The sequence below is a fragment of the Diabrotica virgifera genome, chromosome 3 (assembly GCF_917563875.1).
Source record: "Diabrotica virgifera virgifera chromosome 3, PGI_DIABVI_V3a".
Lineage (NCBI taxonomy): Eukaryota > Metazoa > Arthropoda > Insecta > Coleoptera > Chrysomelidae > Diabrotica > Diabrotica virgifera.
The window spans coordinates 228,718,999-228,743,939 of NC_065445.1; the positions used below are offsets into that span (position 1 = coordinate 228,718,999).

General features: G+C 31.6%; 2 protein-coding genes and 1 long non-coding RNA gene across 3 annotated transcripts in view; 1 reads left to right on the forward strand and 2 right to left on the reverse strand.

The window, feature by feature from the left end:
• The window catches only part of LOC126881573 (eukaryotic translation initiation factor 4H-like), a 32,518-nt gene extending 11,449 nt beyond the window's left edge, over positions 1-21,069 (reverse strand). The window contains exons 1-4 of the mRNA XM_050645897.1: positions 20,765-21,069; positions 11,112-11,410; positions 7,953-8,153; positions 607-768 (exon numbers count right to left, since the gene is read on the reverse strand). Coding sequence (XP_050501854.1) covers positions 607-768; positions 7,953-8,153; positions 11,112-11,410; positions 20,765-20,802 — 700 coding nt within the window. The 5' untranslated portion in view covers positions 20,803-21,069. The remainder of the gene's footprint in view (positions 1-606; positions 769-7,952; positions 8,154-11,111; positions 11,411-20,764) is intronic.
• Positions 17,148-20,758, reverse strand: LOC126881574 (uncharacterized). The gene is made up of 2 exons (XR_007696919.1): positions 17,865-20,758; positions 17,148-17,786 (listed from the first exon to the last, which is right to left on the reverse strand). It is a non-coding gene; the product is annotated as an uncharacterized LOC126881574 (long non-coding RNA).
• Positions 21,070-21,395: 326 nt separating the features above from the next.
• LOC126881572 (myb-binding protein 1A) overlaps positions 21,396-24,941 on the forward strand; it is a 41,078-nt gene continuing 37,532 nt past the window's right edge. The window contains exons 1-2 of the mRNA XM_050645896.1: positions 21,396-21,635; positions 21,686-21,871. Coding sequence (XP_050501853.1) covers positions 21,489-21,635; positions 21,686-21,871 — 333 coding nt within the window. The 5' untranslated portion in view covers positions 21,396-21,488. The remainder of the gene's footprint in view (positions 21,636-21,685; positions 21,872-24,941) is intronic.

Genomic DNA, 24,941 nt, shown 5'->3' on the forward strand with positions numbered 1-24,941 from the left:
CATCGGCAAATAGCAAAAACTGACAAACTTGTATTACCTCAGAAATATCATTAATAAACAAGTTAAAGAGAAGAGGCCCCATTCATGTTCCAGTTTGTTTAAAGAGAAGAGGCCCCACATGTGAGCCTTGTGGGACCCCTGAACTGACCAAGATAGGAATCGAAAGTGAGCCCTTTATAAAAACAAACTGAACTCTTTCATCAAGATAACTACTCAACCATGAAAAAAACCACTCAGGAAAACCAATACATCTTAATTTAAAGATGAGTAAAGAATGGATCACTGTATCAAAGGCCTTCGAGAAATCAGTATAAATGGAGTCCACTTGGTACCCATCTTCAAAAGCCCTGACAATGTAATCATGATATAAAACAAGATTTGTAGACGTAGATTTACCCTATTTCTACAGTGCCAAGTAAGATATTTGTTTAAAATTAATTCAAAAAGTTTGGGGATGGCAGATAACATAACAACAGGCCTATAACTTTTTATATTGTCTCTGTCACCGTTTTTAAACACCGGAATTATATAACTATCACGCCACAAGCCACAAATTTTTGAACCGGAGTATTAAAACACAACACAAAATTCGTAAAAATGACTTACCCAGTGGGCCACTGGGGAGATCCTCTGAAAAACTCTTTCTTTCTGGTCGCGGTTTGCCACCGCCGAAGCCGCCAGCCGGACCTCCACCTCCTCCACCACTGCCACCTTGGTTACCACCACGTCCCCTATTCTGAGACCAGTCACCTCTGTGTCCATCGTCACCTAATATACAGTAAAATGCAAAATATTAACTACAGATAATCTTCTAACTTCTGAAGGATTAAATAACCATAAAAAAATATAGAATATTGTTTTCTACTATAAAAATCAGGTTGTCACAGTTTATACAAACTGACGTCACTTGTAATAACATCAACCCTAGAGTTGTAATTTCCCTAATATGTTCAACCAATATTATGACACTTATACGGAACTGCTCGATCTTTCATAGGCGTCAGCATGGTATTATAATATGAAAAATGTAATCGTGATTACATGGAGAATTTTAGAATTATCTTAATTAAATAACCAAAAATATATTTTATTATTAACAATATAAATTTTATGAAACTATTGTTTAAGTTCAAAAAAAAATAAAAAACCTGCTACAAAAAAATAATAATTTTAATTAAATAGTTTGTTTTGATTTCTTACACAATAGGGAACTTGCATAAATTTTTAAATTCGAATAAAATGTTATAAATCACAACAGAACATAATTTAAAACATGTATCAAAGATAAAAAAGTTTTGTTTGTCTTTCGTTTGGCCCCTAAAGACGATTAAAAATTCAAATTAAAACAGGTGGCCCAAAACGCGTCGTGACGTCACTCGGTTGTACGTTTATATTTTTCCAATAAAGTAAACAGAATTTTAAATTAGACGTTATAAACGTCAGTAGAAAATACATTTATGTGACGTTACAAGTGTTTTTGATCGTTTGAACTATTCATAGAAAATTTGTACTTTTACAAAATGGTTGTATTTTCAATAGTAAAACTTCGTTCCTTTCCTTCAAAAACAGCATAAAACTCCAATTTTAACAAACTTGTATATATTTAATATATTATTACAATGACATACGATAAATGTCATTAGAATATAAATATTTTTGACTTATTCCACGACGATGAGCTGGCCAAATACCCAAGTAGGTGGAGGCCAATAAACTAAAGAAAGAGAAGAAGAATATACCTAAATATAAGTTTGTGTCTAGGTATACGCTAACGTGTACGCAAATAAAAAAGTGAGAGTGTCAGTGATTTCTTATTTTTTATTTGTTTAGTGTTTGTTTTTAAATTAACTATGGAGTGGGGACAATTATTTAGTTACAATTTAAAAAAAAATTTTGGTCTTGGTAAAAGGTATATTATTTTAAAAAGCCCTATAGGGCTACAAACATCGAACAAAACGTTTTCGCTCTAAAAAGAGCATCATCAGTGTTGCCTAAAATAAGTATAACCATATTAATTATCAAAATGTTAAACTTAAAATGATAACCAAGGTAGAAGCAAAGTTTGGTTATACTTACAACAACATGGTGAGCCAACCAAAAAATACGAAGGTAGCCTTTCAAAAATGGACTAAAAGTCACATCAAAATGCTAACATAGCAAATTCCAAAGGATGGATATAATTCCTGAGGATACGGCCCTAGGATAACATATGACTCCCACACGTGGTAAGTGGGTCAAAGGTAACAAATTAGGTCATTATGTTACAAGAGGTGACAGGCAACTAAGATGTGAGATTTCAAAAGCGAATCTGTCTGATGTCAAGACAACAATAATTGTCAATGGAACTTGAAGTATCATGAAAAGTTGGTTACACAGCTACTAAATTTATAGTTGTTTATAGTACAAGCAATGATAACAGCTAACATCAGTGTGTTGGAATTATAAAAATAAAGAGTTAGTGAGAATAGATTATCTAGATGTAAAATAGAAGGTGGAATTTGAATACCCACGATCATCAATGAAGTGTACGTAAATTGATGAAGAAAGGTAGGCAAAACAACATACAGACAATGTAAATTTATGGTTTGTGTTTTGAAATTAGATAATCTATATTTGTGAACCAACACAAGTGATGGCTGAGAGACTGGCTGAAAAATTAGAGACAAAATAGGGGTCGTGATATCAAATGCTGAAAAAGTTGTAAATGCAAAATCTTATTTATCTATTAATAAAATATAGATGGGTTCATCAACAAATGCTTCGTTTACGAGATAAGGGATGTTAATTTTTTTAAAAAAACTGACGATTTATTTTATTGCCCCAAAACCAGTTGAGATATCCAAATGAAATTTGGCAGATTTTAAGAGATAGTTATTGCGAATTTTTTGACTTGCGATCAAGAATTGTATATTCACTATTGGCGTGCATATGGGTAATATGACCGATCATATTACCCGTATGCACGCCAATGGTGAATATAAAATTCTTAATTGTATGTCAAAAAATGTGCAATAACTTCGTCTTAAAACCCACCAAATTTCATTTGCATATCTCAACCGGTTTTAAAGCAATAAATAAAACGTCAGTTTGTAAGAAAAAATTAAACATCCCGTATCTCGCAAACGAATCATTTGCGGACATACGATTATAAAGCCAACTGCCATTATTTTTTAATGCAGAATTACCCCTTAAAGTTTGTCGCACTTGTTTAGAAACACCCTGCAATGAAAAAGAACATGGCTAATTGTTAAAGTACCTAACTTTTGTATTATCCAACACAAGCGAAGGAATCAAAAAACAAAATGTTGAGAAAACCTGAGGCTATAGTTCAGTTTTAATTTCAGTATTTTACAAATGCTAGGACATTCCACAGGGTGTTGCGAACTTTGAGAAAAAAACACAGTTTGATTCGTACACCCGGTATACAATGAAAATTTACCTGTTTAGCAAAAATATTATTACAGGGATATTGACAAAGAACAAGGCTGTAAAATATTCAAAAAATCACTTAAATCGTACAGCAGGTTTAGGAGATAAGCAACCTCAAAAATTATCCATTTTTTAGGGTGCCCGTTTTCTATGACGCACAGTTTACATTAAAGTTTTACACAATATTGAGAAGTAGACTAGCATATTCTTAAATAGTTGACATTTGGAAAATTCCTTATGTTTATTTACTATTCTAATGACAACTCTGTGGGGTTCTGACAGTAGGAAACTTTATTGACACAACCTTATTTTTGTAGTAAAAAACCATAATTAATATTTTATGTTAAAATAATCAGATAATATATAGTCTTGCTACCAATATGAATCCTTGTAATTCCTGTGATTAGTTCCATATATTTACCTTTGGCAACTGACAATAAACTACCAGCGAAATAACTTTGAACTACTATACAAACTCTTGAGCTTTCTAGACGAACCTAGTACTCCTTTTAATTAACCGGAACCATTGACAATCTGGGAGATGTTTGAAAATGGAAAAGCAACCTATCCAGTCTATCGCCTACAAGCTTCTGCTTGCTCCTACTTAGAAAAAGCAACTTATTCAGCCTATCGCCTTCAATATTCTGCTTATTTTGCAGAAATACTCCTACAGCTTCAGAAAACTAAACTCAGAGAAACCAAGTACATACATCTGAAATTATTTTTATTGTTCGAAGTACATCTTATGGAACATATTTATATATTCTTTAAATTCAAACCTTTAATCAATGGATTCAATGTTCTCTTTTCTCATGTACTCCCAATTACTGTATTGCCATATCTTGGCATACTTATGATAAGGCATTAATGATATTCTGAGGAATATTGTCTATCCCATTATTAATGATTATTTTTGTCAAATAGTTAACTTTTTACTTTTGTTATGCTATAGCTATTAATCATCATCAATGGTGCTAGAGTCCTATACTAGAGCCTCAACCTTTACTCCAGGCTGTGGGTGAAAAATAGGTCGATTTCAGGATATAATTCAGGAATTTTTGAAACCTATCAGGTGTTGTAAAGGACGATGCCAGGAATAACTACTACTAAAATGTGACCAAAAATATTGTGAGCTTTTTTATTATTGCGATTTTCATCTGTTAAATTTGCAATTTTTAAAGATTTTTAATTTTGCAGCTTAGGATATTGATTTTAGAGAAAAACTTTTAAATAGAAAGTTGTAGTAGATTAAAAAACCTACAATTTGAGCTATGGTAAGTTTAATTTCGTTTATTGGTTATTGCAAAACAGCCTGAGAAAGGTCCAAAATGGCTGTTTTTTACAATTGCGTTATTTATTGTACAAATATTTTTTTTTTATTTTTTAAAGCTTTAAAATTAAGATCTTTCAATTCCAAACATAAAAAAATTGTAAAGCCGGATTAACGAATTTGTTGCTTAGATATTATGAATTGTTTATCCCAAGAGGTCAAATGTCGAAGGCTATAACTTTTTGAAAAAAAATCGTAGAGTTGATGAAACATCAAATCTCCTTCTAAAGAGTTATGTTTTCATATTCTGATGTAAGTAAATGCGTAAAACATTTTTAAACCTCTAATTTTTGGGTTTGAAAATAAGGGGGCAAATTTCTTTATAAACATTTAGAGCTGAAGCGGCCCTGTACATCCTATGAGTTTTTAACTTACAGATTATTGTTACTGATGATGAAACGAAGATTTATAAAAAAATAAAAAATTTCTACGACCAACTGAAGCCGAGCTAAATGTTGGGTTTGAAAATAGAGGGGGCAAATTTCGTTAAAAACATGTAGAGCTGAAGCGGCCCTGTACATCCTATAAGTTTCTAACTTACAGATTATTGTTGCTGAAGACAAAACGAAGATTTATAAAAAAAATAAAAATGTTCTACAACCAACTGAAGCTGAGATAATTGTTTCTTTTTTCTCAAATCTTAGTGCCTTTATTTATATCAATTAAGAAATTATTTTACAGTCATTGACTAAAGAAAGACATTTTATCTTAAAATAAAAATTATTATAAAATATAGTTACATTTAATTATTAAAAATTATTTTTAAAATCGGTGCTTTTGCGAGCGGCCGTATTTTGCAAATTGCCCGGCTCGCTTCAAATCCGCGTGCTCGGAAAATTTTTAAGTAACTTGTATTTTTGACCAAAAACAATTTAATAATATGTATTACCATTATAATATACAGTCTATTTACCATTGTATTTGTTTTTCTTGATAAACTTTTATATGTGAAATCTCATTTCTGCAGAAATAATATTACAAAAATGATACATATATATGAAATACATAACTATATTTTTAATTTTTTCATTGTTATATAAATATAATAATAATAATGTTACTTCTTATTAAACAATATAAAACTTTTTCTTCTTGTAGTGACTATCCGTTTTGGATGTTGGCGACCATCATGGCAATTTGGCAAACCCCATTTGGAAACTGAGAACCAGGAAGGCGAAGGATTACCTTGCTAGAAAATTTACCTACGTCGCGCGTCGTTTAACACAACAACTACAAATCTTTTTAGAGCAGCAGTACCGATTTAGTTTGCAAGTACAGATTGCCATGATGGTCGCCAACATCCAAAACGGATAGTCACTACAAGAAGAAAACTGTTTTATATTGTATAATAAGAAATACCATTATTATTATTATTATATTTATATAACAATGAAAAAATTAAAAATATAGTTATATATTTCATATATTTTATGTATGTATATGTATCATTTTTGTAATATTATTTCTTCAGAAATGAGATTTCACATATAAAAGTTTATCAAGAAAAACAAATACAGTGGTAAATAGACTGTATATTATAATGGTAATATTATTAAATTGTTTTCGGTCAAAATTTAATACAAGTTACGTAAAAATTTTTCGAGCGCGCGGATTTGAAGCGAGCCGGCGATTTGCGATTTGCAACAAGGCACTACGATTTAAGAAAAAAGAAACAATTATCTCGGCTTCAGTTTGTTGTAAAATTTTTTTATTTTTTATAAATCTTCGTTTCGTCTTCAGCAACAATAATCTGTAAGTTAGAAACTCATAGGATGTACAGGGCCGCTTCAGCTCTAAATGTTTATAACGAAATTTGCCCCCTTATTTTCAAACCCAACATTTAGCTCGGCTTCAGTTGGTTGTAGAAAGTTTTTATTTTTTTATAAATCTTCGTTTCGTCTTCTGCAACAATAATCTGTAAGTTAAAGCTCATAGGATGTACAGAGCCGCTTCAGCTCTAAATGTTTATAACGAAATTTGCCCCCTTATTTTCAAACCCAAAAATTAGAGGTTTAAAAATGTTTTACGTATTTATTTACATCAGAATATGAAAACATAACTCTTTAGAAGGTGATTGGATGTTTCATCAACTCTCTACGATTTTTTTTCAAAAAGTTATAGCCTTAGACATTTGACCTCTTGGGATAAACAATTTATAATATCTAAGCAACAAATTTGTTAATCCGGCCTTACAATTTTTTTTATGTTTGGAATTGAAAGATCTTCATTTTAAAGCTTTAAAAAATTTAAAAAAATTATTTGTACAATAAATAACGCAATTGTAAAAAACGGCCATTTTGGACCTTTCGCAGGCTGTTTTGCAATAACCAATAAACGAAATTAAGCATACCATAGCTCAAATTGTAGGTTTTTTAATTTACTACAACATTCCATTTAAAAGTTTTTCTCTAAAATCAATATCCTAAGCTGCAAAATTAAAAATCTTTAAAAATTGCAAATTTAACAAATGAAAATCGCAATAATAAAAAAAGTTCACAATATTTTTGGTCACATTTTAGTAGAAGTTATTCCTGGCATCGTCTTTTACAACACCTGATAGGTTTCAAAAATTCCTGAATTATATTACGTTTTTTCACCCACAGCCTGGGGTACTTCCCAAGTTTATTTTGCCAGACAGCCCTATCCATTGGCAAAAATTGTTCTGCTGTGTTCTTGTTAGATATCCTGTCCATCTTAGCCTTCCTATTTTTATGAGAGATATCACATATTTTACCACAAGATATGTTTATATTTATGGCATATCTCATAGTTGCACCTTCCCCTCCTAATACTGTTTTCACAGGTGCCATCAAATATTCTCCCAGGATCTTTCATTTCAATATGAGCAGATTTTTATCTGCCTTGGAGATGTTCTATATTTATGATCAATATGTCATCACTGGTACCTACTATAAGAGTTTAGATCTTGTTAATACGAATGATAAATCCTGCAAAATAGCACTTTTTGCGGGAATTATCATTCGTTTGAGTTCTTCCATTATGGAGGACTCATTGTAAATATATTATCTAATAAATTGAGAAATTTGTATAAACATGAATTTTATAATACAGATTAGTAGCAATTTGAAATTACACAGTTCAAACAATTTAATGATCTACTCACTACATTTTCTTTTTAACTTCATACAGCAAAAACTGTGCAATTGAAAAATTACTACTAAAAACATCTTACCAGCAAAATTACCGTAATTTCCTCTATGGCCACCCCTATCTCTATCATTGAAGTTCCCTCTAGAAAGAGGCCGTCCTTCAAAATCGTCATTACCATACCTCTCGCCACCCCTAAAACCGCCACCGGCTCCGCCGCCTCTGTTCCCTCTACCGCCACCTCTGCCGCCTTTGTCAAAACCGCCGCCTCTTTCGTTTCTTTTGCCTGAAAAAGATAGTAAATATAGCAAGAGTTTTGAGTTTTTGACAAAATAAATAAGCTTCAATGCAGTTTTATGATAAAACTCCACATTTCTGATGGTTGGTTGCCAACGAAAACTCATTAGGTAGTTGGTGAGAGCAAATAGGAAACAGCAACAAAGACATTTGAAAACCAGTTGTCATCTAGAGGAACTTTGTAAGAAGAAACTTGGTAGAAGGAACTCTCTTGTATTTTTAATTTTTACTGCGCTATAAAGATGCCAACTTGTTTTTTAAGTCAAACGGTCCAAATGAATTTTGGAGAAAAAATTTCATTAGAATAATTTTAATATTATTAATTTTTGTTTTATACAGTGTATCCACGGATGGGGTGCCCAAGAGGAAAAACTTTTTGATTTTCAATTTTAGCGAAAAATGCCATTCTTGATAAAAAGTTTTGCTTATTCTAAAACCCCATTAAACAAAATCAAATTCAAATTTTTTCAAAACCTGCTTAATTTTGTAGCCTATTTTATGTAACTCCCTATAAATTTTTGCACTAAGTTCGAAATCGTAACAATAATCTAGTGTTGCTAAGCTACAATGTAGCTTAGTAACTGTCAACTCTGATAAATAATTTGCGAATTGTCAATCTTTTTCGACAAGAAAATGTTAAGCATCCAATAATAAATTCTTTTTCTACAGCCGTGCTAAAAGAGCCACTTTCACGTATGCATTTTATTTCCGAAAGTTGCACTTTCCCGCACGTCGTGCGGGAAAGTAAATTACCTTGTATTATGGCATTATAATATATTATAATACATGCAATAAACTAATATTTAGATAGTATTTACTAAATTATTTCAAATTTATCTTATTGTGTTCATGTTTTAATGAAATTAGCGCGATTATTTCATTCATAGGAGGTTCTGACCAATAGAAAGCTACAGAAATCTAAATTAAAGTGATAATTTTTGATAATTTCCCGTCGTCAAGTATATTACGTCAGATGCCCTTCGTTGCTATGAAAAAATACATTCAGTGACATTAATGACAATTAATGTTTTAAAAATTATAAAAGTGATGACTTTCAACCGTAAAATATTTATAACAACTGTGTGTTTAATTGTACTAATTTGTACTTACATAAATAAATTACAATAAAATTTTGGTTTTGAACAGTTTTATTCATGAAATAATCGCAATAAATTGTACTCGACCTCTAAAATTAATATAGAATTTTAGAGCTCTTGTGCAATCACTACTGATAATTCGATGAAATAAAATTATTTTGACATATTATTTAAAAGTCAGATCAGTAGACAATTACAATGGTTTTGAATCGTCATCATGGAAACCAATATCGTCGTCGTGGTAGCCCACAAAAGTTTGGTTTTGACAACCTGGTCAAAGAATTAATTTGTGTATTTTTACTTCTAAATAAAAATTGATATAACACTATTTTTTGTGGCTTTTTTCCAAACGTACGGGCCTAGAAAAAATATTGTTCCTAACTCATGCGGAAAGTGTCTTCCCCGCACTCGGCTGCTTGCCCGAACTCCGCTATCGCGTCGTTCGGGTGAACGGCAGCCTCGTGCGTGAAAGTATCACTTTCTGCACTAGTTAGGAAAATAACTATTGTTCAACGCTTAAAATTGTCGAAAAAAATGATAATTCGCAAATTATGTATTGGAGTGGACAGTTACTAAGCTACATTGTAGCTTAGCAACACTAGATTATTGTTACGATTTCGAACTTAGTGCAAGAATTTATAGGGAATTACATAAAATAGGCTACAAAATTAAGCAGGTTTTGAAAAACTTGAATTTGATTTCGTATTATGGGGTTTTAGAACAAGCAAAACTTTTTATCAAAAATGACATTTTTCGCTAAAATTGAAAATAAAAAAGTTTTTCCTCTTGGGCACCCCATCCGTGGACACACTGTATGACCTTTCAATATATTATGAAGTATAAAAGTTTAAAAGATAGGTTGTATAATATACATTTTTGCTCCTAATTTTTTTCTTGATTTTTGCACAATTTTTAACTTGAGAATATTGAAATTCTAATTATTTATTTATTTATTTATTACAGGATGTCCCCATTTTACAAAAATTTAACAAAAATAAAGTATCCTAACCATAACACAAATACTAAACTAAGTATTAAATAATTATTAAATATTGTAATTTTGTTAAAAAATAGTTCTACTTAAGTTACACTTACAACAACAGCCACAACCAACTCACAAAAACCAACTTAAGCAACTTTTTGTATTGAGGTTGATTGGACTATTTGGTTATTCATATTATATTATTAATAAGGTCATAAACAATGCTAACTTTTACGAAACAAGACTTATTAACCCATTCATTGCCAAGGGGGTATTTAAGTTTAGTCCTCATAGACTAGAGCTACAGTAGAACCCCGTAAATCCGAACCCCGCGAATCCGAACTTTCAGCAAATCCGAACTAACGGAAAGTGAAAAAAATTTAAAAATTCAAGACAAGAACTTAAAAACATGTTTATTATACAGAGTAAAGACAGAAAATTGGACAATGTATGATTACTAGGGCTTTGACATTTAAAATTTCTTAAAAATAAATATTATACTTTAATAATATGTATAGGTTTATAGAGTGTTTATAAAGGTTAAACACAAACTTACTTTGGTTCTCTTGTAGTCAACTTGAGTCCAAAAATATTGTCCACACTCTTGCCAGAACGTTTGGCTACTCAAAATCACAATGAAAGCTTTGAACTACAAGTTAAGGCTAACTTTCGGATAATCCGAACTTTTCGGAATCCCAACAGGCTGTCCCCCCAATTAGTTCGGATTTGCGGGGTTCTACTGTATTTAAATTGCCAATATGTGCCATGCAATTGAAAGTCTATGAGAAAAATCGATGCGGCTCATATATGAGTCGCTTGGTAGCGAATGTGGGTACGTTCCATATAAATAAAAATAGTATGGACTTACCATCAGCAACATCGATTTTGAGTATATTTCCATCAACCTCTACATTCATGCTAATGGCTTGTTCTAGATCATGTAAGGTCTCAAATTCCACATACCCAAAGCCTTTAAACCTATCGGTTTCTTTATCTTTGACAAGTCTTATATTCTTGACATTCAAATCTTTAAAAACAACATTAATATCTCCTTGGATGACCCCACCAGGAAGGTTGCCTATGTAAGCTGTAAAAGGAGGTTCAGTAGGAAGGGGTTTTCTGCCGCCTCCTGTATTGCCACCTCCTCGTCGGCCTCCACCATAATCTCTGTAAAATAGATATAATATTTATAATAGTACTATTTTTATTCTTTAAACAGTAAAATAAAAATAATAATATTGTATGGCATTTTTGCCTGTGAGATTCGTTTGGATAGGTTCCAGCACCATGCCGAATCTAAACTTGTAAGCACCAAGCATACAGATTAGAAAGTCAGTGTCTTGTTGCTGAACTACGGCCATTCACAATATACAAATAGAACAGATTGGGAAAATAATAATGCATTTATACCACAACTTCAGTAACTACACTCACCGGCAGAGAAAACGGGCACCAAAAGAAATGGGTCATTTTTAATGTCTTGTATTTCCTAAACCTGATGTCCGATTTAAATAATTTTTTTAATATGTTATAGCCTTATTCTTTATCAATATCGCTGTAATAATATTGTTGCTAGACAGGTACATTGTCATTGTATACAGGGTGTACGAATCAAACTGTGTTTTTTTCTCAAACTTTGGAACACCCTGTGGAATGTTCTAGCTTTTATAAAATACTGAAATTATAACCAAACTATAGCCTCAGGTTTTCTTAACATTCTGTTTTTTGATTCATTCGCTTATGTTGGATAATAAAAAAGTTAAGCACTTTAACATCTACCCCTGTTTTTCGTTAATACAGGGTGTTTTTAAATAAGTACGGCAAACTTTAAAGGGTAATTCTGCATGATAAAATAATGACAGTTTGCTTTATAAACCTATGCCCGCAAATGCTTCGTTTCCGAGATAGGGGGTGTTGAAATTGTTCTTACAAACTGACGATTTATTTATTTCTCTAAAACGATTTGTGATATGCAAATGAAATTTGGTAGATTTTAAGAGGTAGTTATTGCGCATTTTTTGGCATACAATTAAGAATTTTATATTCACCATTGGCGTGCATACGGGTATAAATATTTTAGATATATCCTGTATGCACGCCAATGGTGAATATAAAATTCTCAATTGTATGCCAAAAAATGTGCAATAACTAGCTCTTAAAATCTACCAAATTTCATTTGCATGTCACAAACCGTTTTAGAGCAATAAATAAATTGTCAGTTTGTAAGAACAATTTCAACACCCCCTATCTCAGAAACGAAGTATTTGCGGGCATAAGTTTATAAAGCAAACTGTCATTATTTTATCATGCAGAATTACCCCTTAAAGCTTGCCGTACTTATTGAAAAACACCCTGTATTGACGAAAAACAGGGGTAATTGTTAAAGTGCCTAACTTTTTTATTATCCAACCTAAGCGAATGAATAAAAAAACAGAATGTTAAGAAAATCTGTGGCTATAGTTGGGTTTTAATTTTAGTATTTTATAAAAGCTAGAACATTCCACAGGGTGTTCCAAAGTTTGAGAAAAAAACACAGTTTGATTCGTACACCCTGTATACAATGACAATGTACCTGTCTAGCAACAATATTATTACAGCGATATTGATAAAGAATAAGGCTATAACATGTTAAAAAAATTACTTAAATCGGACATCAGGTTTAGGAAATACAAGACATTAAAAATGACCCATTTTTTGGGGTGCCCGTTTTCTCTGCCGGTGAGTGTAGGTACATCTTGAGAATTCTTAAAATGAATAATTCAAATGAAAGAACTAAGATGTAACACATATTATACTCAGAAAATAAAATACAAGAATTATGAAATATGGGTACAAATTTATGAAAGCAACTAGCCAACATAATTTAAAAGAAAAATATGGGAAAAGATGTTAAAAAGAGATTAGCAAATAATAATAAACATAATAAGTACAAAGGTAATGGAAACTAACACAAGAAAATATACAAAAAGAGTTTAAAATGGGTGTAACCAGTTTCAAGACATGGAAACTAATTATTATGGAATGAGAAAATTAATGAGAAACTAATTATGGAATGAGACTTATTTAGCAAACATGGGAGTGACTAGGAACAACAAAATGTTGTCTATAGGGTTTTTCATTCACAGTCATTTGTTTCGAGCTTCTCTCATGTGTCACATAATATTAATATACCTACGTCATACGTTATTGCTATATACTTACCAATGATACAAACCAAACACGTATGACGTAGATATATTAATATTATGTGACACAGGACAGAAGGTCGAAACAAATGACAATCGATAAAAAGACCTATAGAGTGTTTCACGTTAAGAATAGAACATTGCGGAGATAGCCTCATGTATTTCTTATGGATGATACAAGCGTGCCAATGTCACGCCACTGACTGGAATGAATGGTATATTGGCAGTCGAGTATCCACCCATGCGTGAGAAGTATGGCAACACTGATCTCCATAAGTGTAACATTTTATTCTTAACGTGAAACAAAGTATAGATTTCTACACCAAATATGGTTTTCATAGATTCTATGTGAGATCAAGTGCCTATGCTATGATGATAATACAATATTGGTAAAGGTATTAACCTATATAAATCTATCTTGATAATCCTGCAAGAAAGAACATTTAGAAAGCGAAGTACAGGAAGAAGAGCAACCTGGTTAAAGAACCTCAGAGGTTGTCATAGATACAGTAGAACAAGTTTATTGGAATAGCCATTTGTGTAAAGCAAAAGTATACCTAGAACCGAAGTAGTCTAATAACTGATTATTGGTAACTATAGTTTATTTTTTAACCAGGAGGAGTAAACTAAAAAGACAGGTTCACACCCAAGAAAATCACTAGAATAATAACCAAATACATCTTCTGTTTTGGTTGATTTAGTCGGCCCTCAACGGTAATCCATAAATATTATATTAAATTAATATGTCACTAAAGAGTTCCAAAAACAACTGCTTTTTATATAAAACCAGACTAACAATATAAAAATTAAAGGAATAACACAGAAAACACAAAAATCGCCTATATAACTTAATGGCAGCTATGTACACTGTTGCTCCCGCTTGGTGGCGCTAGTATAGTTAAGGGTCAACATTTTGACAATTCGTGAAGTTTGTATATGGTGTTTTTGTTTACGATTTAATAAATAATAAATTATGGCAGTAAAATACGGATCTTGGACTGTTTGTATGTTGAAAAACGAATTGAGGAGTAGGAATTTGAGAGTTACTAAAAAAAAGGAAGCCCTTTAACAGCATCCACTGTTTATATAGCCATCTATTTCCTAACTGCCGTCCCAGTTTCTTAGTCTCTTGTTGCCACAAGATCAAATTTATATTTATTGGCTACGTTTACTAAGTAGATGCTTGTTTTCCTTCCTGGAATGATCCTCTTATATTCCACGTCGCTATTTTAACTAGTTCTTCTTTATTGCCATTATCTCATTTATTATTTTTCGATTCTTGTTTCCGTTTTCTTTGCCGGGTCATCTTTGTTGGGTCTCCTAATACTGCATTCAATTCTAGTTTTTTGCAATGTCTTCCTCTATTCTTTCCAGCTGCTTATTTTCTTTATTCAATTTCCATAATTGAAGCTATCAATGCAAGAAGGTGTTAACTTACATTTTTGTAAATTTGATCTTATCAAATGCAAATAGGTGTTAACATCCATTTCTATTAAGTAGTAAAGCCTTTTGTTAAAAGATGGCATTAATAGCCCTAAAAATGTATATAAAAAAGGAGTTAATATCCCATTATCAAAGGACCTGAAGTGCATAAAGGTGATAACTCTCGACGTATCTGCAAGAAGGTGTCAACAGAGCAGTTAACACCTTTTTGCAGAATATGCAGAAGAAAATCTGCCTATTTTTGCGCGGTAAATCAAGCATTAATTGTTTATCAGGTGTTATTACATGCCGTTGTGTTTGTTTTCAGTGCAATTATTTTGTTGTGAGAGATGAGAAATGAAAAAAAGAACAACAAGGCTGCTGGAAAATCATAAATAAACTATAAAGGTCAGGTGCAGTCAGCTAAAAAGTCAAGTGTAGGTAAGCTGTTGTGTAAAGAAAAATGTCGACTAAAATGTGATTCACGTTTTACGGATGAAGATAGAAGCTTACTATTTAACCACTACTATGTATTACAAAATGACGACAAAAATCTGTACTTGTTTAGTTTGATGAAACCTATTGGAGTAAATAGGCCCACTTTACATGCTGTTTGCACAAATTCTTACGAATATTTTTTTAAATAGATGGAGAATCTTGGAAGGTTTGTAAAGACCCAGTTTTATCTATGCTTGATATTGGTCTAAAAAAATTTGATTTAATTCGAAATCAAATAACAGCTGATAAATTAACTGCAAAAAAGGACGAAAGAGGTCGTCATCACAATCGGCCAAAAGCAATACCAGCAGAAACCAAAATGATTGTTTATGAACATATTAAGTCTTTCTCAGCAGAAATGTCCCACTATGCTCGTAATAAGAACCCTTCTCGGCTGTATTTATCACCCACCTTATCAATAAATAAGATGTTCGAGTTATACGAAGCGTACTGTGTCAGGAGGAAACTGGAGAATGTTGTGTCAGAAGCAATGTACAGGAGAATATTTGTTAAAGATTTTAACTTGGGATTTGGTACTCCCCGATCGGATACTCGTAAAGTCTGCGACTCTGGTAAAGCAACAGATGGACATTCTGAGAAATTTAAGAAAGCCTTTGAAGAACAAAAAAAAAAGATATGGAGTTGGCTAAAACTGATGTTATACCTATACATTACTTTTGACATGCAAACACCTCTTCCATTACCTAAAATCTCCACTAGACTGCTTTTTATTTAAGGTAGGTATGGCTCTATAACTTAGGAGTGTACGTTATTAACAAAAACCAGCCAAACGGCAAGGGGTATTTTCATCTTTGGACAGAAGACAAGGAAAGTCGTGGACCTGAGGAAGTTGGAAGTTGCCTGCTAGCATTCTTAACCACTCTGAAACCACAGCAAAAACATCTTGTAGTCTGGAGTGACTCAGCAGGTGGTCAAAACAAAAACTGGTTTATTATATGTGTTTGGCATTACTTGATAAAACAAGGTGTTTTTGATACAATAGAACATAAAAAATTCCCTGAAGTGTATATATTTATGGATTCCGACCGGGATTTTGTTTGCTCTGGAGAAAGTAAGAAAGCATCAGAATATTTACACAGTGGATGAGTATGTAAACACCATGGTACAGTGCAGGAGATAAACTCCTTTTCATATTATTAGAATGGAAGATAAGTTTGTGGATGTAAAACAATTACCTAATAAATTGAAACTAATAACTAAAAAAAAGCTGACAATGGTGAAAAAATATCATTTAAAGAATGTAAAGTGGATAAAAATTACGGAATTTGGTAAAACAAAGTACAGATATTCTCTAAATGATGATGACAATTGGAAAGAAATTTCCATTTTAAAAAGTAAAGGAACTGCAACGCGCCAGTCAACTTCAAGTACAGGTGAAATCTTATGGCCAGTGAATAAAAGTAGGCCAATAGCATCTAAAAAATATGAAAATATTCAACAGCAAATGCCATACATTCCAGAAAACTTCCGGGCTTTTTACCATGGCCTCAGAAAAGAAGACGATAATTAAATCCTTTTTTTTTATTAACTATAAGTTACACAAATTTTCTAGTTTTTTTAACAATAAACTTTTTTGAACTCCTTTTTATGTGTTATTTGATTCTCAAATGTAAAAACATGTTTGTACAAAAAGGTGTTAACTTACATTTTTTTCGTAATTTTTATTATAAAAACTCTCTTAGGGGTGTATTCTGTAACATTTCCGTTAAATTTAAGAGGCCTCTAAAATTTAACTTTTAACGGTCCTCTAAAACTTTTCGGTTAGATTGTCATTCTGTAAACACATATTATAGAGGACCGCTAAAATAATATTATTTTAGAGGAATCCTCTAAAAGGTTTTGGAACAAATACGGCAACGTCGCACGTTGATCGTTTTGAACTACTTTTAACCTAGAGATTGACCGAAAACTGACTGTTAGAGGCCAAAAACCTTAAGAAGAAGAAGAAAATGACAGTTTCCTAGAAAATAATATTTATTATATTTAATTATTTTTTAGTAAAACTCATATTTTCCAATTAAACATTTTTATTTATAAAGTTATACATTAAAATATTGCTGAAAAAATGCATATCTTATTTTTCTTCTCCCCTTCGACACTAATTTTGGTCAAATAAATGGTCTATTTTCAATAACATTAAGGTCATCTTATTAATCTGCATCTGGTTATAAACCTTCTGAAACTTTACCTTTGTAATCATTTGGTACGTTTTGTAATGTTCCACAATAACTTTAAATAATTTTACCTGCATTAATAGGATTTCATTGCTTTGACAAACATCTTTGACTTCCAACACTTTTTCAATAACATTTCTAGATACTTAGGTAGGTACCTACTTCCTTTGAAATGGTAATTGTAGTTATTTACTTTCAGGTCAATTATTTACTTTGTGTTTATGTTGTAATCTGAAATCAGCTCTACAAAAAGAAACAAACATTTGAATTTTGTTACTTATAGGTGTAGTGTGTCAATTGTAAAGTAAAAATGAGACTTACCTTTCATTATTATTTATTAAGTACTTCTTCGCCAAATACATTATAAAAAGCCATTTTCCATTTTTAAATATTTATCTCCAGTATAATACAAGAATAACAAACTACTATTCATACAAACATAACCCAACAAAAATAATCAAACCACATTTAACGGACTGCTAAAAATTTAGCGGGTACGTTTTGACATCCTCTAAAATATTTTTATTTAGAGGAAGTTTTAACGGTTTAGGTTATGATTTTAACGGATGTATGATTTACAGAATACCAAAATATTTTTAGCGGGCGCTAAAATTTTAGAGGCCACTAAAATTTAACGGAAGTGTTACAGAATACACCCCTTAGTCTTATTGATTTATAGGACTATACGTATCCTCAAAAAATTGTGGTTTCATTTACTTAACACTTGTTTTTGTAAAATGCAAATTGAATTATTAGCAAAAAAGTTCTAGTCAATAAACTTTGAACTTAATTATCTCACATTATGTAATTTGCTGGTTAACACCTTCTTGCATTAATAGCTTCAATTCATTGTTTATTGTCAGTCTTTGGTATCACGTTTTTGTGCTATTTCCTTTGATTTTCTCTTCATTAGCAATTTTTCTTATTTTGGCCATTATTTCCCTTTCTGTCCTTCGTCAGATCATCATTTATGAATATTATTTCTCTCAGTTGCTTGAGTTTCATCTTATTTTGCATTACTTAGGTCTTTTCTGTCTTGCTATCCATCTCTACTAAATATAAGTATTTTGTCTCCCAGTTTTCTTGCTTCATTAACATTTACTTTTACTCGCATTTCCTTTTCTGTGAATTTTTCTACCTCATTCCCTAGCAAGAGTGGTTGATCGGTGTCAATCTGAAGTCCTTGAATCACAATATTTTTTCTTCTTCCACCCTCTCTTTCTAATTTTTGTAATCTTTCGTTGGAGATCTTTAATTTATTTCGTAATTGATCAATATGTATCTTGAAGCGCCTTTTCATTAATAAGTTTTAGTTCTTCCATTTTCTTTTGATATTCTTTTTGCTGGATTCCGGGAGTTACTGGAAAAAAGGAAGCCCTTATCAAAGGGTAAGCTATATTAATCATGTCTTAATATTTTATTTCTTTAGATCACACCAAAATAAAAATATTTATGTTGATCTGAGTTTCGTAGTGAAGTATTCGATTTTTTACAGTCGAATCCAGGGACAATACGTAATAATCTGTTTCAACCAAATGTTTAGATACATGCATTTATTGTCGGGAGATATTTATCCCTCCCTATTGCTACAATCCACTTTTTTCTCATCAGAATATCTTTGGGAAACCTGTATACTAATGTTCTTAATAAGCGCAAATGCACCGCACAACATTGAGGCATTTTATTTTCTCAAATTAAATTCACACCCCCACACAAATATGCAATATTTATTTAGAAACATATTGATTTGAATAGTTGACGTAAGTTGACGTGACCTCCAACTACACAAGCGCCACCTACATTGAGCTTTCCAGATTAGCTGCCATTAACCTATGAAATGTCACTAGTGTCAAAATTTGATAAATGTCATTAGTGTCAAAATTTTATAACAGTGGAGTAAACTTGCCTGTGGTTGGACCAATTACAAACAAGCAATACAGCGCAGTAAATTTGAATCACTCCTCTTGGTTAAAAAACAAACTATAGTAAAAATGTTTTGTGACAAATTTCTACTCCTTAAAGTGGGATATTCCTATAACCGGTAAGGTATGATTCCGACTACGACTGCAGACAGTAGTTAAAGTTGTCGCCATGACATCATTACTTTGCACTATTAATTTGTATTTTTATTAGCAACTGAAGTTCTGACAAACAGTAGTTGTAATAAATATACAAATTAATAGCGCAAAGTAATGATGGTGTTATGGTGACAACTCTAACTGCCGTCTACAGTCATTGTCGGAATCATACCTGTATTCTAATAAGCAGGTTTGACTATACTATGTGAGATTAAGTGCCTATACTGTGATGATAATACAATTGGAATAGGTATTATAACAACCATTTTTTTAAAACGAGTCAAGATATGTTGCATATAGTTCTTCTGTAAGGAAAAACCTTAATTTTTATACACAACATGGCAATCCTAAGTGATTTGAGTTTTTAATGTCTAGTAAGTACTTTTGACCAAATGTTACACAGGTCAACAATGAATAAATTATGTAACTTGTAACTAAAACAAATCAACTGTTTTTAAAATAACAGTGTTGGTATGTAAATTATCTAACAGTGAGATAAATCCTTAGTTTGTTTATGATAAGTGTCCTTGGCAAAACTTTGGTCTTTGGCATTTATATTTTGGGTTAAAATACCAATACCAAAATATTTTGTGAACAACTTATATTTAACCCTCATACACAAACATTCACAAATATTTATAAGTATGTACAATTTTTCAAGTACTTAAGTAGTAACCTCTCGGAAGTGATTGTTTACAACGTTTATTAAATTTTTACTAATTACCAACATAGTTCTATTTAGGTACATCAATAAACAAATTACAATAAATAAATTAGATGTTTGATTAGTGCATGACTTTGTAGCCTAATACTTGAATGGGATAGGCTTCAATGCAGTAATAAACAAGGAAGTTAATCTATTACTGGTTTCAAATTGGTACCAAGTTCGCACAACTTGGCCAAATCATGCCAAATATTAAATCGTACAGTGTGTAATAATAAGGATACTGGTATTTCTTTCTTAAAAGAAAATTAAGCATGTGCATCAGAATACAGCATTGCCGCTTCCAAGTAAAAAATCACTATTATCACTTTGCTTTCACGTTATTTTCACCTCCCAACATTTTATGCACCTTCTTCTTTAAAAACACTGTTAAGCACAGAAAAATTGTCCACTAGTTTAGTGATAATTTTATTTTTTACCTGTTGTCTCTATCATCATAACCGCTGCGACCGGCCATGTTTCATCTAAATAGACATGCGCGCTGAGTTTTTAGACACAAAAGGACAGCAAGGGGATTCATGTCATTTTTTGTTGGTTTTTAGTTTTGAAATTTTTTATAATTACTGCAATTACAATAAATTTTTAGAAGTTATTTTATATAATTGTGATTCGTATTGTCAACCTTGAATTGCCACTTGAATTTATAACAAACAAACTTGATCAAAATTGAAATGAAAATTGATGAAAGCCAAATATAAACTTAATATAATTTATATTCTTATTCGCGTACTTTACTTGACTGTTTGAAGTTTGAGCGCTTATTATTTTTCATGTTATGTCGTTCTGAAACATATTTGATTCAAGATTTGAATGACTTCGGAGTCCGGCTCGGGCTCCTCGGGTTTGAATATTTAAATTAAAAAGCTGGCTGCTGTGCTTGTATGAAACAAGATCAGAACATTTGTACCGTTTTTCAAAAGCTTTTGGTTACGTCATTGGCCATACCCATGACGTCATTGGACCATACCTAGTTGTCATTTGTCATTTTCACCTTCGCCATAGATCACAAATTTCTGAGTAAAAGTTAGTGGTTTGTGGCATAGATTCTTTTATCTGTCAACCTCTTTTTGAATTCCATCGTTTTCAGTTTCATTTTCATAACCTTACATTTTCATTTCATGAAGCTCACATGTAAATAGAAACATGGAAGAAACGAATGGTGAAAATCAAAGTAAAAAATTTAATAGAACAGTATTTGACCACTTCGAACATTTAATTAGTGCAAATGAAAAGAATCGAATAAAAGGCAGTTTAAATATACTAAAACATTTTAATACTGTCCAGGAAAAAGTAAGGTTAGGGACTTTTCCAAGTACCCCTGTTAATTGTTTTTATTTCAGGATATTGAAGTAAATCATGCATTGACAAGGATTATAAGAGGTTTGGGATCGTCCACTAACATCCCCAGGACAGGATTTTACACTATTTTAGTCGCTTTGCTAAATTTTAGAAATGATATATCTCTATCACAGATTTTTGACCTTATGGAGAAACATTTGCATAAAGCAGGGAGTAATGCAAAATCGGTAAGCTAAACAAAATTATATTGGTTATAAAAACATTTATAATTTTAAACTTTTGCTGCAATATAACTTGACTTAAAAACCATTCCTATGCATTAAAGGTACAGTAGAACCCCCATTATCCATGCTCAGATTGTCTGGGCTGCGGATTATCTGTGCTATGGTTTTCCATTACTCAAATTGCATTTTTGGAGATTTTTCAAACTAGCAGTAGGTACTGTAAATAATTCGAAGGAAACTTTATATACTGTGAGGGAGGCATATAATGCAATATCCATAGACATTACTCTGCTATATGCTTAACAAGCATTTTTAAAAATGGCAATAACTAGTGTAAAATGCAAAGAAATATTTTAATGAGTTAACAAAAGCTAGATATTTTAAATAGGTACAGTGGACTCTATAACGAACACAGATATTACGAGGTTTTGCTTATAACAAGGTACACTAGATGTCCCATGAAATTCCTATTCAACTATAACACCTCTATAACGAGGCATATTTGGTTATAACGATGAAAAATTATTATGAAAGTTATTATCGAGGCCAGTGCTGTAATAAAATCCACCACCTGTAATAAACTTCCTTTATTGACTGATATTGAATAGGCATTGTAGGAAATTTACAATTTTACGATGTCAAAGTCTAATTGTTCAGGTCAACCATCGACACCTAATAAACAAGACATCAAAATGTTTCAATAATTTTTATTATTGAATATTACTTCATTAGAAACCCGTAGATAAAGAAAAGATCTGACAATCTTATTCAACATTATTAATGGAAATAGTAGCTGTCCCAATTTTTACTTACAACAATTTTTTACCATGAACCCTTAGACTTGCGAATTTTCTAAATGACTTAAATATATTCTGCAATTCCTTGGATAGATTTAAAAACCATTTGTTGAACATACAATGTTAATGATATAATTTCTATCAGCAATTTTTAAGCTTAAACTTTGTTTGTTTTTTATATCGTAATGTTCTTTTTTTCCTTTAACTTATTAGCTTTGTTATCCAATTAATAGATATTGTAATATTTGTTCTTTGTGTTGGCACTGTTTATATTTTTACTGGTAATTAGTCCACCATTTCAGTTCTCGTTATAGAGGGAGTCTACTATAGAAGTGAAAAGGGTGAATGTTTTGCATCATTATTATGAATTCATGAAGTTAAGTGGTCAAGCAAATGATACAGCATATCAATATAAACAAAATTTTATATCACAGTCTGACTCTTTTAAAAACATATCTGCACAGAAATCATTGAAAAGATCAACTTTTCAAAAACTCAATGAAATACTTTTCAACCAAGTGGTTTCTGCAGAAAAGATAGGAGAGTGTAATAATCTCTGGGCCAATGTTTACTAAATTAGCAGATTTCACAAACACTTGAAAATCAATGTAGTCAAAATAGAGAAAATGATGGGACTGTATCAATCAATCAAAAGAGTAACTAATCAAGAGGATTAGGAAGCTGCCAATATTATACTAGACTTTGAACTTAGGCAGAATATAAAACAAGATTAAAAAATCAAAGACTTTTAATACTGGCCAAAGTGTTACAAAGTAATTACATGTTATGTATGTTTGTACTATCCGTTGCAAGATAATTCGGATGGAAATCCCCAGATTAAGAGACTGTGCCGATATCAAGCACTGGGAGACTGGAAATTCCATCCGAATTATCTTGCAAAGGATAGTATATACAGTTGAGTCCATAAGTCTTTACCCGTGCGTCATTAATACCTGGCGAGATAAAACACATATTTGATAACTCAAATTTTAACCCGTAATAGGAGCAGTAGCTGCTTGCTGTCACTTGCTGTTGCATTTAGTAAATTTCAATTTCCAACTTATCATCGACTTATTTCTATTTATCTATTTATTTATTTATACGGGCAAGCCCAATTCGGTAATACATTAATAAGATATTGATAATTACAGTGTTGAATATATAAGAATAAAATGAGAGAGTACAAAACATTTAAAAAGACATGACAAAGTAAAATAATTACAAAACATTAATTACTAACAAATAACAAGGTTATGACATTGCTAAATATTTAATTTGGTTAAATGGTTCTTAAAAACATCAACAGAGTTACCAAAAAGTAAAAGGTCACCTAGGGAGTTAGCAAGTCTTAGTGTTCTAGGAACAAAAGTAAAATATGAGTAATTATATCTATGAAAAGAAATATGAAAGGTTTGAATTTGTCTTGTTGATCGTGGTGGAACAAACAACAATATTTTAGCAAGGAGTTCAGGGCAGTAATATATGCCATTGATAATATTACACAATACTGTAAGATCTTTACGCTTCCTACGGACATCCAGAGAAGAGATATTCAAAAATCGTTCCATATCTGTATAATTATAATTGATGTGTTTTTGAACCCAATATATCTAAGAAAATTATGTTGAACACTATCAAGTTTGTTCTTGAGGTGTAAATAATGTGGGGACCAAACTGGAGAACAGTAGTCAAGGTGCGTCCTGACTAAAGAACAATAGAGCATTTTAATAGCGAACAAGTTATTGAAATCACGAGTTGTCCTTTTAACAAAGCCAAGCATTTTCATGTATCTTTGAGTAATATTGTTGATGTGATGGTTAAAGCTCAGAGAGGAATCAAGAACAACACCTAAATCTTTAATTGAGTCTACTGTATCCAATAATTGATCATTTATGGTATAATTAAATACTGATAAATGATGATTCCGACAAAACCGGATAATGTGACACTTGTTGACATTCAAATCCATCCCATTATCAAGACACCAGTTGGCTAAATTATCTAAATCTGATTGCAATGATGCATCATCTTGATTATTAATGATTTGATAACATTTAAGATCATCAGCGAATAAGAGAGCAGAAGTGTTAGAGAAGCAGGTGACGATGTCGTTAATATACAGGTTAAACAAAAGTGGACCCAAATGAGAGCCCTGAGGTACACCAGAGGTTACTAGAAAAGTGTTGGAGTAATGATGATTAACCCTAACCTGCTGTGTTCTATTTGTTAGGTAACTGCCCAACCACTTCAACACAGAACCTTCTATGCCATATAAT